At 54.9% G+C, this 16,220-nt stretch overlaps 1 protein-coding gene across 2 annotated transcripts in view; it reads left to right on the top strand.

The window, feature by feature from the left end:
* Positions 1-12,283, top strand: part of SUFU (SUFU negative regulator of hedgehog signaling) — a 114,790-nt gene extending 102,507 nt beyond the window's left edge. For both annotated transcript variants that reach the window (XM_059169065.1, XM_059169066.1), the window contains exons 11-12: positions 6,707-6,775; positions 9,118-12,283. In XM_059169065.1, the coding sequence (XP_059025048.1) occupies positions 6,707-6,775; positions 9,118-9,207 (159 nt within the window). In that variant the 3' untranslated portion in view covers positions 9,208-12,283. The remainder of the gene's footprint in view (positions 1-6,706; positions 6,776-9,117) is intronic.
* Positions 12,284-16,220: the final 3,937 nt, after the last annotated feature.

The following is a 16,220-nucleotide window of genomic DNA, read 5'->3' as shown; positions in this document are numbered from 1 at the left end:
TGTTATGGGCTCATTAGTGTGGTCCACCACGGGCCAGCTCACAGGGGAGCTCCCAGGAAGGCTGGCTGGGGCCCCGTTCCCCCAAGCATGCACCCTCTCACTGAGGGGTTTCTCAGGCCCTTTCCAAGGAGCCCTGGGAAACCCTCTGCCTCTGCCCCCAGCCAGTCCTCAGCCAACACTCAGAGCAGCCCTCCTCCCTGCCCCCAAAGCACTCAGCACTTTCTGCTTCTGACTGCCAGCCCGCCTTCCCCTTTAGGGTCTTGCCACTGTGGTCAGAGGCAGCTCCCTATAGCTTGTGGGAACCTGGGCTTGTAATTACTTGTGGGCCTCTAAGGCTCCCTCTGGGGCTACTTGTCCCCCAGGAGTCTGCAGGACATCTTGGAGGCCTGGACGTACCAAGGAGGGGCCACTCCACTGGAACAACAAGGGCCCCGGGCCCCCAGGAGTCCCCCAACATGGAGGGGACTGACCTCCCCTCCACCCCCTCAGGAATCTCTTGCTTATACTCCCAGGATCAAGGGTGTCTCCCTGGGCCCTGGGTACCAGGCCTGAGGGGAACAGAGGAGTAGGAAGGAGCTGAATACAGCAGGCCCAAGAACGTGAAGAGCTCCAGACTTATGTTTGCTTGGCTGCTACTTGAACGCTCCCTGTTGATCCCAGCTGAATGGGGAGGGGCTGGGATGACTTTCTTACATCAGCCTCAACGGCTTTGGAAGCCCTCGCTCTTAGCCTTGGCACCTTGTTCTGGCTACCAGCCTGGGCCTGTTATCTCTTGGGGAAAAGGCACGGCAGAGACACCCTGCATGAGAGAAGAGTGACAGAGGAGAGGCTGAGAGAAAACGGCAGAAGGTGAGGGAATCTGGGACCTCACTGGAGGGTGTGGAGTGGGGCCACTCCACACCCACCTTCTCTTGGTGCTGCTCCTCCCCTCCCCCCTTCTCTCCAGCCCCAGGGAAACCCAGGCCCCAGCACACAGAAAGGCAGGGCCGGCTGCAACCCCAGGGCAAGCTCAGTGGACACTCCCTGCTTCCTGGAGGAGCTGGAGAGGCAGGAATCCTGCTCTAATTCTATAGGCTTCCCAGTTTCCAGAGGTCAACACTTTGACTCCATCTGCCCTCCCATCTGCTATTTTCATCCTCGTGGAGATGGTAAAGCCTGCCAGCCAACTCCGGAGCTTTACACGATGGTCTTCAGCTCCTGGGGGAGGCCTGCCAGCGTCCTCTCTTGCACACCTTCCCCCAGCATTCCACATCCCAGTAGCTTTAACAAGCCTCTCTCCCTTGAGTCTGTCAACACTGAGCTGTTAGTCTTCTGAGCAGGAGCCCGGCCCAGAGCTGAGTCGTGCCTCCATCCCCAGCCAGGGTTGATCTGAAGTGGGAGAAATCGGCCCCAGAGGTCACGTGAGGGTCACATCGCCCGAATATGAGACTATTTTTCTAAGCTCTGCAATGCTTTCTCAGCTGTGTGGTGTCTGACAGCTCACCCAGGTGGCGCCCTCCACCCCCAGCCTTTCCCCACCCAGCCCCGATGGGAGGCTTCAGGCTCTGGAGAAGATGCCCAGCTGCTGTCCTGAGTGGACTCACCACTCCAGGCCAAGTTTCGGAATCACTTCTGGGCTCTCGTCCTAGCCCAGTGGCTGACTCACCACTGTCCTCTGGACACGTCCCCGCCTTCTCCTGTCCCCGTCCACCCATTTGGATGTTGTGTGCAAGACACTTGGCAGTCCTAGGCCCAGGCCCTGAGCAGTTCCTCTTCAGTGCTCTCCTGCTTCTCCTTCCACTGGGGAAGCTGGCCACAACCTGTTCTCCCTGGAGACCTTTGCTTAGGCTGTCATGGGACCTCATTGTCTGAGGGTACCCCTAGTTAGGGTTTAAAAGCCCCCGCTGTGTCTGGGGAGAAGACTGTGATGGCCCACTGTGCCCTCGCCAGCCATAGCAGCAACCAGAGCAGGAGGAGTCTGAGCCTGCTTCTAGCCACCAAAGCTGACTTCTCACCATCCACCAAGAACAGGAAATGAGCATGTGCCACACACACCTCTGTCCCCAAGCCTGGGGTGGGGGGGTGGTCTCCAAACTGTTTTCTGGCTTTCGTCTGGCCATTTGGAGTCGGGGGGGGTGGTGGGACACAGATCCAGACTGCATCCTCGTCCTGCCTCCTCCTTGGCCATCATGGGCGCTGGAGCAGCTCCTTGGAAGGCCCTACCTTGCAAACAACACATTTCCACCTCTGAAAGAAGGAAAGAGAAGGAAAAGGAAAGGCAGACTTGTGGGGAAGCAAGAACAACATGTCAACACGAAGAGCAAACAGGGCCCTGGACAAAGTGTGGATTGTCGTATGGAGGGAAGGAGTGGGCATTGTCAGTGCTGTTTGCAGACTCAGAAATAGCACCAACCACAGATGCTGGAATCAGATCTGCAGCAGCTGGGCTCCTGCCCACTGCACAGCAGGGCCTGCCCAGGGCAGGCACCACTAAAGATCACTTTTTGGGTTCCTTCTGGAACTTGCTGGGGCCTGGGGAATTGGGAGCTTGTTGCCAACACTCCCTCATCACCAACCAACCAGGCTGTTCCTGAGACACCGGGTATGAGCACCTTGGGGAAGGCTCCTGGTCTGATTCCAAGCCTTCTCTCTGACCAAGAGTAGAGGTTGGGGGTGGAGAGCAGAGGTCCATTGTACCCCTGCTTGGCCAAGTAGATGATGGCAAAGCTGCTGCCCCCAACTCAGCCCCGTTACGCCTGTGCCCAAACCCACACCCACTGTGTGAGCCTGAGTATTCCCCATCCCATGATCTGCTGGGTGCCTCAGAAATGCAGATGACTTGGCCTTGCCAGGGTACTCCCATTCGGAAGGTTTGGATGGCATCTCCATAGTGTCAGAAGCTTCCCAGCGGAGTTTGCTGCTCACTGGAGAGCCTCCTCCCTCCAAGGACTGTTTGTGCACAAACAGAAGTGTTTTATGCCCAGCTCTTGGTAAATGCAGACATTACTGAGTGCTTTTGTCATTTTCCGTATTATTACTGTTATTTCTATTGCTGTTTTCTGGGCTGGAGTAACTGTTGCCTTATGTATGCATCCACTAAGCTGGCCCGGAAATTTGTCTCACTCTTCCCACTGGGACACCATCTTTGGGCATGGTTTGCCTTCCTTTCCAACTGGCCAGCTTGGTTTTTGAGCAGCTGGGCGTCTGTGGTGCTCAGGGTTCCAGCGCTCTTAAGCTGAGAGGCATTGTTTGTCTTGAGGAGTTGGGTGGCTGGTTGGAGTTGGGATGACTGGTCTTCCAGGCCATTGGTAGAAGCCAAAGTCACCTTCACCACCCCCATCAGAGGAGAGAGAAGAGTTAGCCCTGAGTATACAAGGCTTCTAGAATTGGGGTGTTTACCCCAAACCCCAGGAAAATCCTCTGCCACAGTGAGGTCAGATCACTGTTTTAAAGTCCAGGAGCCTTGTCTCCTCACACCACCTGCCGTCTGAAAAATGGAAGTGATAGCTACCTCCTCGGCAGGTCCGCCGGGAGGGCTCAGTGAAATGGTACGGCTCGAGCCCTTAGCCCAGTGCCCAGCACATGGGGAAGGCTCCTGCTGCTTCTGTTGGAAGTAGTGTCACCGTTACTACTGGCATCGTAGCCATCCTGTTATTATTTGTGGCAGAGCCAGGCAGCCCCCTGGGGACCCAGTGAGCTTCCAGCGCCTCAAGCCCCAGACTGCCCCGACTTTTCCCACAGTTGCATCACAACGGCGCGTCTGTTGCGCGAGAGAGCGCCCAGGAGCTGCCCCGTCACAGTTGTCTATCTCCAGTGTCCTGTTGATAAGATCTGTTAACATTCTCAGCTCCAGGTCTGAAATACACAAAGAACAGGGCCTGTTTGTTCAATCCAAGCTTCTAAGGTTTAACTCCCAAAGGAAATTAAATTAGATGCCTGGAGCTATGACAGTCTGGCGTGTTTCTTTGCAGGGAATGTCACCCTTAATATCATGCAGATATTGTGTATAATTTTCTCTGTTTAATTCTTTTAAAATAATGTGAAGTTTCCAGCGGGAACCAGCAAGTCACCAAAAGTGGAAATTGAGGAGCAACCAGGGTTTGTCCCCTTTCCTGGTCTTGCCATCCCCTCCCCCAGCTGAGGATAAAACAAGTCCACACACAGATGGTACGCACTGGTAGCAGTTCTGCTCACAGCCATAAGGCATAAGGCACCCTCTCTCTACCTAGTGCAGACCTCCTTCGGAGGAACTGGCTTGGGACTGAGCTCTGCCTTGGTGGGGTCATCTTGCCTCTTGCTGGAAAACAGCGCTCAGGGGTCTCATGGGGTGGTCATGGTCCCTGTGAACCCTCCCCTCCACCTCAGTCCCAGCACTCCAGTCCCAGGCCTATTTACCTTCCTGGCAGAAAGTTCCTCCCTCCAAATTATTTGTGGGTTAGAAATCAGCGCGGCCTGGCCCAGACTGGAGCCATTGTCATATCATTGGGTTTTAGGTATGCTTGTGTTTGTGCTAGCATTTGCAGAGATGGCAACAAGCCCCGGAAATGCCAAAAATATGAATGTGACTTTTGTACTGCTCCAGCAGACTGGTGATAACTGGTAGGGAAACGGGACTGTGGGGGGTTGGAGGGGGATCCCTGGGGTAAGAGGAGGAGCCAGGGCTCTGGCAGTGGAAGACTGGGGTGTGATGGGGCAAGAGTCACTGGAGTCCGGAAGAAGGGTCACCCAGTGCCACTTTGGGGCACTTGGAGGAAGCATGGGGGTAGGAGGGGCCACCTCAGGTTGGCATTCCCTGGACTGACTTTGCCTGTCTAAATCTTGTCTCTGTCCTCACTGAAGGCCTGAGCTCCTGAAATAGAAAAAAAAAAAAAAAAAAAACTGTGGTGAGATGGGGGCCAGTAGTCAGAGTTATTTTGCTGCTGACTTGCAGCAAAATAGCTCTGGGCTTGCAGCCTGGGAAGGAGACGTCCTTTGGCTCCCTGTCAACCAAGAGAGGGTACGTGTCCAGGTAGAGCATGGACGGCTTTCATGCCTGTGTCCCTGGGGGCACCACCCAGGGCCGGGCCCAGCCAAGGCACCTGGGGAGTGCTACGGAATTGGGTAGATCAGTGGACAGATGAGCGGAAGAGTGAATAAAGGCATCAGGGCTGTGAGGAGAAGAGACCTGGAGGTGGAAGCTACACGCGAGGTGCTACTTTAGAGTCTAGATAGGACTGGGATATGGTCTTCTCTCAGTTCCTCACAAGCCCGTGTGACACAGGGCACATTATACAACCTGTCTGCACCTCAGTTTCCTCATCTGGAAGGAGACTAAAGGAGACAAGATACATGTGCGCTCAGGTTGGCTCACTCAGGCTTCTTATTCGTTGCTCCCACCTCCACCCCTTCGACTTCCTTCTGAGTCCTCCACCCTGTGTGGTCCCCAGCAACCCCACCCCCACTTGTTGCTCTTCTGCTCTCCCAGGCCATTCCACTTCCTCTCCCAAGCTGGCTATATTCCAGATATATGTAGACTCCACTTACGAGAGTGGACAACTCCCAGGGGAAACCTAAGGAGTACTTTCTGGATCCTTCTAGAGGGTTTTCCCTCAGAGGAGTCACTCACCTTGGTCTTCACCCCATTCTCCATCTTTCTCTGTGCCTCACCCAGGGTAGTCAAAGTTTGCTGGAGGAGGCAAAGCAGAGGCAGCTGGGGCCACAGCCTGGGGCTCTGGAAGGGTCTGGTGCCGAGGCCAGGAGGCTCCATGGGCCAGCACAGGAAGAGTGGAGGGAAGGGTCGGATTGGGAAGAGGAGAGACATCCTCAGCCTGGGTCCGGTGTGGTGCAGGCCTGGTGTGAGCTTGGCCTGACTCTGCAGAGCCAGCCTGAGCAGAGGAGCCAGCTGGGAAGATGGCCCATCAGGTTGAGGAAGGCCTGTGAGGGTGGGGCTTGTGCTCACTGAACAGTGGGGTCAGGCCATCCCGGGCCTCAAAGCAGGAAGTGACAAGGCGTCAGACTAGAACAGCGAAGTGGGACAACTGAGAGGTGACCTGGAGAAGAGGTTTCTCAGAGGAAGTTGTGAAGAACTCAGTGGCTGAATGGGGTCAGCAGCACAGGGGTTTGGGAGCTTCCGGCTTGAGAAACTGTGGAGACTACAGATGGAAACGGGACCTGAGAGCCCCTTTTCTGCTGTAAAATGAGAGAGAGCGGTGCACAGTCTCCAAATTCTCCAGCTCAGACATTCTTGGATGTACCTTCAGGGGCACATCCAGATTCCAGACAAGGCTTGTATTCCAAATCCAAACAGATTCCTTTTGTCCTACCAAGTCGGGAATGAGGGGGAACATGGGAGCCTGGTGGGGCCCGGAGGATGTTGGTGACTGCTCTCACCCAGCCACCCACTTCTCCGTTGCCTCTTTCCTGCACTGCAGCATGCGGGAGGCCCACACTTCCCTGGCCCATAGCCCTACAGGGGACCAGCACTGCTCTCTTTCCAGATATTCCCGCCTTGCTTCCCCATCATCCTCTGACCCCCTTCCTTCCCTGCCCTGGTCCCTTCGGGATTGCAGGCAGGTGGGGTGGGGGGCATGGAGAACACTGGTCTGGGATAGGCTTCCAGCACTGCCCTCTGTCCCTAGAATAGGCTCACCGCTTCTTCATCGCTGGAAGGATTTGTGGCTTGGCAGTTGGCAAAAAGACCATGTATTAAAAAATAATAAGAAATGCTTGTCTTGTGCCTTCTTCCCAGATTCTGTTGACTGAAGAGTTTGTAGAGAAAATGCTGGAGGACTTGGAAGATTTGACTTCTCCAGAGGAAGTAAGCCTGTTTCATTCTAACAGTGGCCTCCAGTCTCCAGGAGCCCGTGTGTGTCTTTCGGTCTGTCAGTCTCCAAGGTGTGGGGAAGGGCTGGAGAGGAGACCCTGTAGGTGTTAAACAGCTTTGTTTCTGGTTCCCCAGCCGCCACCGCCCCCCGCACCTCTCAGGCCAGCTGTCATAAAGACAATTGTCTGAACTAGCGGCTCCTGAGAACCTCACTGAAGAGGCAGCCAGGGCCTATGGGCTGGTAGTTCTTCCCCAGCCCCTGCTGTTGCCTGGCAGGTTCTGAACAGAAATCCCACGCCCACTGCCAGAGAACATTCCACTGGGGAGTTCTGGTGGGCAGTAAGGGACTCCTGCTCTCGCCTCAGGCCACCCAGGAGCCTGCCTCCTTTCTCGAGTCTCCAGCCATGAGCTCTCCCCTCTTGGTCTGCCTCTTCCAGCTGGAGGAGCTGGCCGGCCAGGGGGGTGCTTATGCCTTCCTTGGCTACCCATGTGGGGTACAGGAATGGAGCCCATAATCCCCTTTGTTTTTCTTCCTTGTTCCTGGCATCCTCATTTGCAGGGACTTACCTCATCCTGGAAAGTCCCTTCCCCTCCCCCTGGCCTCCTCCTAAGCAGCACCCAAGTGGGATCTGAGCCTTCCTGGCCTCAATGCCCCATAGGTTAGTGGAACATTAGCAACCTCGCCAGGCCTCTGGAGAGCTCTTCTGGGCCCTTCCCTGCCTGTGGCAGAGACAGACCCTTCCATAGCCCTTTCTGCCGGGAAGCGTGTTTGGGGAAGAGCTCCTTCACCTCCCAGGGGCCAGCCTTTCAAGCCAGAGGGAGGCCATGTAGGAGCTAGCTTTCAGCCAGGCCTGGAGCATCCAGCTGCCAGGGCTCCCTGGGCCACATCAGCCGGGACACGGTGGCCTCCAACACCCACCCGGTGGAGGAGAGCACGCAGAATGAGCCTGTCCTGTCCACATCTCCAGGTGGACGGCAGCTCCTCAGACCCTGAGGTCGCCTCTGTCCTCTGGGATGTGGCTTGAGAAGTTAACTCACTGATACGTATTCCAGAGCCACCAAGTCCTTGGTCCGTGCAAGCCAATCAACCCCGCGAGTCACTGGTCCCTGAGGCCTGGCTTCTATTCAGTCAGCCCAGAGCCAGCTGCCCAGAAGTGCTTCCGGAGAGGCCGGCCGCGACGCACTGGGACGGTAGTGTGCCAGGCCGCTGCTTTGAGCTTGGGTGTTGAGGAGGTAGGAGGGGGACCGTCCAGGCAGGAGGGACAGGAGCCAGGGGGAGCTTAGGAAAGTAGGTCACTAAAAATGACTTTCTTCTTCTTCTTCTTCTTCTTCTCTGTCCAGAGGCTGTCCCCACACCCAGCCCCGCTCTCCACTTTGGTCTTGGCTTGGATAAGTCCCCCATCAGAGGGAGGGAGTGGGGGCCGGCCAGGAAGTATCAGGCCTGTCCACTTCCAGTCCCAGCTCTAGGCAGGCCTAGGGCCCTGTCCTTCCTTCCTTTCTAGCCCGATCTGACTTCTCACCTAACCCTGGGACAGTAGGAATCGTAAAAGGCAGACCTGTTTTCAAGGCAGTGAGCATCTAGTGAGCACACCAGCTGTGTGCCAGAGGAAGTCGAATCTACCAGCCTCTGTCCCACACTCCAGACAGAAGCCTGAGACACAGGACTCTGAGCAGAAAGAGCCTGCACTCTCCTTGGGAAACAGATGAGCTTGAACAAAGGGGAGTGTGATGGGGAGGCACCAGCCCCAAGAAATCCCCTCTGGCCAGCCTTGTCTTGCTCCTCTCCTCCCACCGAGGCCAAGCCAGGGCCTCCTTCCCTTTGGACCCTTTGGCAAAGGCCACAGAGGGCAGGTTCTGGGGTCCTTCTGCATCAGCCCCTGCAAGCAAAGCCATGGCCAGGATAGGACCACAGAGTTCCAGACCTCAAGCCACTTCCCTGTAGCATCTGCACCCTCCCCCCGGCCCCCCACCCCTCAGCCCCAGGGCCTCAGGGAGCAGATTCCTCAAATGCTTGTGGCTGGAGGCAGAACCAAGGAAGTGAGCTGGAGGGAGGTCAGCAGAGTCAAGAAAGAGTTAGAAAACATGCCTCCTCCAACCCCAGTTAATTATTGGCAAGGCAAGGGGAAAGAAGGGGTCACCGAACTCACGAACTCACGAACTCACGCAGCTTAACCCCAGCCTCCCACCTGGGACTAGCATTTGCAACTGGTAGCCATTTGTGCCCCAGCACCTGGGAGACAGGGTGCGGCCCCAGGCTCTCTTTGGGTGGTTGGGACAGAAGGCAGGGAGTGGTGCTAACCGCATGCGCTCTGGCTCTGTGCTTGCTCCCTCCACAGTTCAAACTTCCCAAAGAGTACAGCTGGCCTGAGAAGAAGTTGAAAGTCTCCATTCTGCCCGACGTGGTGTTCGACAGCCCACTGCACTAGCCTGGGCTGGGCCCTGCAGGGGCCAAGGGCGAGCCCAGCAGCTCCCCGGTGACTTCCGCTGTAACAGCTGCGCAAACGCGGTTCCCACAGATAAAAGGACACGTGTGAGGAGGACTGCGCAGCCCCCCCACCTCACCTGCAGCTCAGGGGCCTCACCCCCCCAGCCGGCCAAGCCTCCCTGGGCTGGGAGTGGGCAAACGCAAACCTTCCCCTCCTGCTGCTGCCACGGGTTGTTGTGGTTTGATTTGACTCTGGACCTTGAATGTGCCCTTCGGTGGAGACAGGCCTCGTTCTCACCTCTCCCCTGCCACGCAAGCCAGCAGGAGGGAGTGGAGTGGCCGCTGCGTGCATGGCCCAGCTCTCCTGTGGGAAGCCTGTGCTAGGCCTGGTCCTCTAGCCATGGAACAATTCCTCTGATCGTGTTTGGTTTTATTCCTCCTTATTTTATTTTGTCGAAACCGGATGGTATTTTATTGGTCTTCAGAGATGTCCAGAAGCCGTGTATATAATGTTTTTTTAAAACAGAACTTTATTCCCAGATGAACTTTCTCATTCTCAGACGAGGGCCTGGGCTGGTCTCCCCCTGAGCCACCACCAGAGAAGCTGCCAGAGTTCCATTCACCTGCCAGCCCAGGGCCCCAGAGACAGCTTCACAGAAAGGTGGATTTCTTCCCAGCCAGGCCTGGTGGAGCCTGGGGTCTGGGAGAGCCCAGCCACGCCCTCATACTGCCTTCAGCCTGGTTTAGCCAACTGGGGCCAGGAGGAGGTACCGCTGGTTCTCAGACGGACTCAGCCCCTGGCAAAGTTCAAGGACCACCAGGGTCCCAGAGACTTGGCAGCCCAGCCTCATCTTCCAGGCCTTGTCCACCCAACCAGGCCTGCCTGAGAGAGGGTGAGGCCCAGCACCTCGTAGACCATCGCCACCTGCCACTCAGGGCCTAGGTCTCCAGCTCTTTGACCACTTCTGTTCCATTTCCTCCTCCCTGGGCCTCCCAGCCTCCAGGCTGCAGAACTCTGGCATATTAAAAATGGAAAAATCAACCTCTCACCATGTCCCTCACTTTGATTTTGCAAGCACTGCCTTCTGCCACCCTCAGCCTCCCAGCGTCCATCCGTTTCTTGTCTTTCATTCCCCATGCGCCACGTCATTCCCCAGACCTCTTTTTCGGCATCCTGGTCTCTCCCAGTCTCTTACCCCACCACTGCAGATCTCGTGGTTTTCCTCCCAAAAATAGACCTATCTCTGGCCCATGGGTTTGGGGTTCCTCTGGGGTTGTCTGCCACTCCTGACCTGGAATCAGCAAACCTGCTTTGTGCCCTCTCACCCCTGACTCTAGGGACTGCTGTTTCAAGATCTCCTTTTAGGCCTTTCCAAAGCCAAGTCCTTTGGGCTGTCAGGGCCTTCCTGACTGCACACACAGGTGCCACAGCAGTGCCACAGGTGGCCCATGGGGTGAAGGACCCCTTGGTGAGAGGGTCATGAGGGCAGAGACTGGGCACTCCAGGGAGCAAGATTTGGACTTCCAAGGGGCCACGAGGCTCTGGCCGCTTCTACACACAAACCCTCAGGGTTGCCCAGTTCACACCATCAAACTCAGAGCTTCCAGGTGGATCATACTGGGAGAGCAAGGTTCTGGGCCTCCACCAACTAAGATCGAAGCTCCTCTGGACCTGGTGTTGATAGCAGCTGTGCCTTTTGCTCCAAGGACTTTTCCAAAAGGACGTGTTCTGGCCGCCACCCACCATGGCATCTCCCTGCCGTGGCAGCGCTTGTCATCTAATGTGTCGTGGCCGGAGAGGTGCCGTTCGCTTGTCTCTGGCCCACCTCGCCACAGATTCTTTCTTTCTGGGGACCTGCCTCTGCCTACCTGGTTTGACTAATGGGGAGGAGGGTACCTTCTGAGCTAAGCTTAGTCATTAGTATGGCAGACAGGCCGAAGGCAGGTGAGCTCTGAGACTGTGAGCCCATGAAGCCTGTGGCCCCTTGCTGCCCTGTGATGTCAGGAACCTCCTAGGTCTGGCTGGGGCCAGGACTCCCTCTCCTCTCCCTATGGTGCATTGGCTCTGGACGCGTCACAGAGCACCCACCATCTCTCACCAGGCCTTCCAGAGGTTTCTCTGGGAGGGGGCTCTCCACTGAGCTTCTGGCTGGTGAAGGGGACCCTCACTGAGGACCAAGTGAGGCCAACCCCATAATGTGCCTGGCACAGCACTTGGCACACCAGTGAGTACTCACTAAATGTACCACTTCCCTCCCTGCAGTGCTCTGGGAGCCCTGACATAGTGAGCTGGGGAGGTACATCTCCCTCCTAAATCTGCCTCTTCCTTGTGGCTTCTCTTTGGCTTGCCCAGTCCTGCCCCCTCCCTCTAGGTCCCTGTGGCTCAGGCTCTGGGAGGAAGGGGCTCCCCCCGTGCATACACATGGCAGACTCTCGGACTCCTCAGGTCCAGTGTGGGCTGCAGGAAGACTGCAGACCCAGCTGTCATTCTGAGGGGCAGAGCGGCTTGTGCAAGGTCTCAGGTCTGGCCAGGGAACTGGTGCCTCTTCCTGCCTTTCTCTTCCTCTTGCAAAGGCAAGGCTTCGGGCAGGACTCAGAAGCCTTGGGGAAAGTCTAAAGGGCTAGAGCATTTTTAAAAATGTACACAGGGTCCTGGGACTGGGTTTTGAGATTGAGATGAGAGCAGGGAAAGAAACCCCAAAGGTTGGTGCCCCTATGGGGCAGACCAGTAGAGAACTCCCTTGACTGTATTTTTTTATGCAGTGTCTTTCCTCTCTGGCTTCTGGGTACCCCACACGAGGTGGGTACCCCACACGAGGTGGGGTGCCTGGGTCCCTGTTACAAGTTGGGAGCCCTGTAGAGAGAGCTCTCCTTTTGTACAAGTAACTGAATGCTGCAATGAGCAGTCTTTTGTAAAATTTTATATTAGTTTCTAATGTCGACGGCGACTCGGTTCCTAGGGGTTGCAGCTAGCCTGGGACTTTTGTAAGAATTTTTGGGTGACTCACTTAGATGTCGTTTCCTTCTTGCTCCCTCTTCCTCTGTGTAATCTAAGTGCATTAAACATATTTGCAGAAGTGCCTGGATCTTGTGCTCCTTTTTGGATGCCTGGAGTAGGGGAGAGGCCAGCCTGGGGCCCTGGCAGAGGGGTGGGTTGGACTCCTCTGCCGAGAAGGAGCCAGGATGGGGGAAGGCCCTCAAAGACTTTGTTGGGCATGGAGGTGTCCAAGAGCAGGATCATGCAGCTGGTGACTCTGGAGTCATGCAGAAATGACTTCGCAGGCTCCCTTTCACTGGTCTTGAATTCCTCTAAGGTTATGGGGGTGGAGGGAAGTAGGAGCAAGAAACAGGTCTGTGAAGATGAGTGGCTGGGTCGAGACCCTCTTTCTTCCTCTTCTGCTCTCCTCTCACTAAAAAAGCCTTTTCCCCTTGGGAAGGTGGGCCTTCCATCCCTCCCTACTAGCTCGGGTCAGGAGATGGCCACTCCCCTCACCATCTCAATTCACCCTCCTGAGATGGATGGGCAGCCTCAGAATCATCACACCCACTGGGTGACCCAGAAGGCAGCCCTCCCTCCCTGTGAGCCCCTGTGGGCCTGGCCTTGGTGAGGAGGTGGTGGATCTCCCTTCCCTGGACTGCCCAGCTCCTGTCCCTCTAGGACATGGCACGGCACAACAGAGCCCAATCCCCATGGGGAGATGGCAACAGCCTGGGATGTTAGAGGCAGGCAGGAGGGGGTCCACACCGGACAGGTTTTCCACAACCTGCAGGGCTGCTCTAAACCTTCCCGCGTTCTTCCCCTTCCTGATAGGCCCAGTTGTCTGTCTCGGAGAATAGCGGGGCCATGTCTCCTGGTGCTCGGTTTGGGGCTGTAGCACCCATTGGGGGATTTGCTGGGCTAGTGGCAGAAGTCCTGGGGGGATCACAAGAAGGGAGGGGACAGCGGGTGTCAGCTCTTGGGAAGGGACTCTGTCCTCTGAGAACCAGCTTTATCTGGGGGACTTTCCCCAGGCCAAGGTCAGTACTCCTTCCCCTGTGACCTACTGAATGATGTGGCTGGCCCCTGGAGCAGTGGGACAGGTCCTGTCTGGGGCCCTCAGCCAGTCTGGCAGTCAGAGCAAGGGAGCTGGGAGGGCCCAGAGCTGGACTGACAATCGCAGGGTGGCTCAGGCCACACGCATTCACCTTTTCTTTTCTCCTTGGAGATTGGGGGGGTGGGTGGAGGGAAGGGCTGATTATCTAATCCTCCTCATCTGACCAGCCTAGAAGGACCTGGGGTCAGAGTGGAGCTCCAGTCCCAGAGAGCACAGAATGGCAAGATCCTGCATTTAGGTGGTTCCAGGAGCTAGGACTAGGCTGAGATCCTTCCTGCAAAGAGGCTCCTGGGCCTAGAGCAGAGACCCCACCCTAGATTTAAGGAGGGGCGAAATCTGCCATGTGATCTGCAATGTCACCTCCGAAAGGCCTGTACTTTCCTCCAGGCATCTGCTCTGGTCTGTGTGGGGTGGAAGGATCTCAGGGCCCTGGGTGAGGGGGACCCACAGGCTCCAGAGCCATCAGACTAGGGAGCCTAAGAGATTTACCAAACTGGCCTAACCAGAAGGAGAATGCGGAGGGAAGTGAGTCAACCCAGGCTGCCAGGCACTGAGATAGCTGCCTAGCTATAGCCCCCGGAGGAGGTGGGGAGGTCAGGGCGGGGGCTAGGGAGTGCTGTCCTGGGCAGGAGAAGGGAGAGATTTGTCCTAAGGCTGCAGTGGGGGCAGGTCAGGATGTGGTCTGGGAGGGCAACCATCTCCAGGCCCCTTCTGTGGGGTCACCATGGGACTGACCCAGTCCCCTCCTCTTCTCCTTACTGCCGGGAAGTCTTTGGGAGAGAGCTAAGGCCAGGATGGGGGAAAGGGGCAAGATGCCTGGTGGGTGTCCATGATCTGTGTTCATTCACTCCTCCTTTCAACAAATGCATGCCAGGCCCTCTGCTATATGCTGGGAGACTGGACACAGGCCTGGCTTTAAGAAGTGTGTCATGCAATGGGGAAAACAGACAAGGAAAAAACTGCAAGGAAGAGCCATGAAGGAGGAAGACCGTCAGCTGCTTTCTGTCCTACCGTGAGTGACTCCACCGCTGGTCAGTGTGACTTTGGACAGGTTTTTTTCATCTGCAAATGGATACTTGCTTCACAGAGTTTTTGCAAAGATTATATGAGATAATATACATAAGATGCCTGCCACATAGTAATTGCTCAATTAGCATTAATCCTTTATTAAAGGGCTAGGCTAGGGTATGGACATAGAAAAGGTACCCAACCCAGTCTGGAGATTAAAAAAGGCTTCCTGAAAGAAGTGACATCCAGGTCAAAACTGAAGGATGCTTAAAGATGAAGGACAAAAGAAGAGGAGATTAATTTTCAAAAGCCCTCCAGGCAGACAGAACAACAAGGGGAAAAGCCCCAAAACTCTTCTTGGGATTTGGAATGCTCGAGGTTTATGGCATCAAACTTTCACTTGAGGACCATTCCCTTACCTTTTGGATGAAGAACATTCTGAGAGAGCAAGATGGGAGGCAAGGACCAAGCAGGCCTGGGTTAAGGTAGAAGCGGTAGGGATGGAGAGAATGGAATGAATCATTCATTGATTCAACAAATATTTATTGAACACCTACTATGTGATAGGTCCTATTCTAGGCTCCGTAGATACATTATTTAAAAATATATATATTCCTTTCATAGATCTTATATTTTAGTGATGGGAGATAGATGGTATTTGTTTAGAATAGAATATGTAGTACGTGGATGTATGTGCTATGGAGAAAAAATAAAGCAGAAGAGGAGAAATAGGGCTGGGGTGGGGTGTGTTTGTAAATACAGACGTCAGGGAAGGCCTCGCTGCATAGGTGACATTTGAGCAAAGGAACTCAAAGGAAGAAGTGTGCAATAGGGACATCTGGAGGAAGAATGGTCCAGACAAAGAGCGTTGCAGAGACCCTGGGGTTAGGGGAAACACACTAGGTATATGTCAGGAACAAGAGGAAGCCAGTGTGGCTGGAGCAGAATGAGAGAAGGGATTAACAGGAGATTGCTTACAGAGAGGGCAGCTAGTGCAGGACCTGGCAGGCGGTAATGAAATTTGGACTTTTATTCTGAAGTGGGAAGCCATCAGGAGATTTTTGAGCCTAAAAGTGACACAGTCTGCCATATACATATTTTTAAGTTTTATTTATTTGAGAAAGAGAGTGAACGGATGAGGGATTGAGGGAGAGAATCTCAAGCAGATTCTCTGCTGAGCAGGGAGCCCCACAGGGGGGCTTGATCCCATGACCCTGAGACCATGACCTGAGCCGAAATCAAGAGTCTGATACTTGCCCAACTGAGCCACCCAGGCACCCCACGGTCCACACATTTTAAAAAGATTTCTCTGGCTACTATGTTGAGAATTGACCTGGGAGGTAAGGGCAGAAGCAAAGAAACTACTTCGAATCTACGGAAATAATCCAGGCTAGAGATAATGGAGATGGGAAGAAGTGGCAAGATTTGCTAAAGGGTTGGCTATGGGATGTTCACCGAGAAGTGGACAACTTCAGAGGAATAGGAGCAGGAGTGTGTACTGAAATTACTATAGTTTTGGACATGCTGACTTTGATATTCATTGTACCTCCAGGGGACGAGGTTAAGCGAGCAACTAGTATACAAATGGATGACCTGAGAGATCCTTTTTTTTTTCCAGAATCTTTTTTTTTTTTTTTAAAGATTTTATTTATTTACTTGACAGAGATCACAAGTAGGCAGAGAGGCCGGCAAGGGGTGGGGGTGGGGGGAGGCAGGCTCCCTGCTGAGCATGGAGCTTGATCCCAGGACCCCGAGATCATGACCCAAGCCGAAGGCAGAGGCTTCAACCCACTGAGCCACCCAGGCGCCCCCAACCTGAGAGATATTTAAGAGAAGATCTATAGGATCTATAGGCGCCTAGGTGGCTCAATTGGTTGAATGTCTGATTCTTGGTTTTAGCTCAGGTCATGAT

Source organism: Mustela lutreola, chromosome 4 (genome assembly GCF_030435805.1).
Source record: "Mustela lutreola isolate mMusLut2 chromosome 4, mMusLut2.pri, whole genome shotgun sequence".
Classification (NCBI taxonomy): domain Eukaryota; kingdom Metazoa; phylum Chordata; class Mammalia; order Carnivora; family Mustelidae; genus Mustela; species Mustela lutreola.
This window is presented reverse-complemented; position numbering and strand designations above follow the sequence as displayed.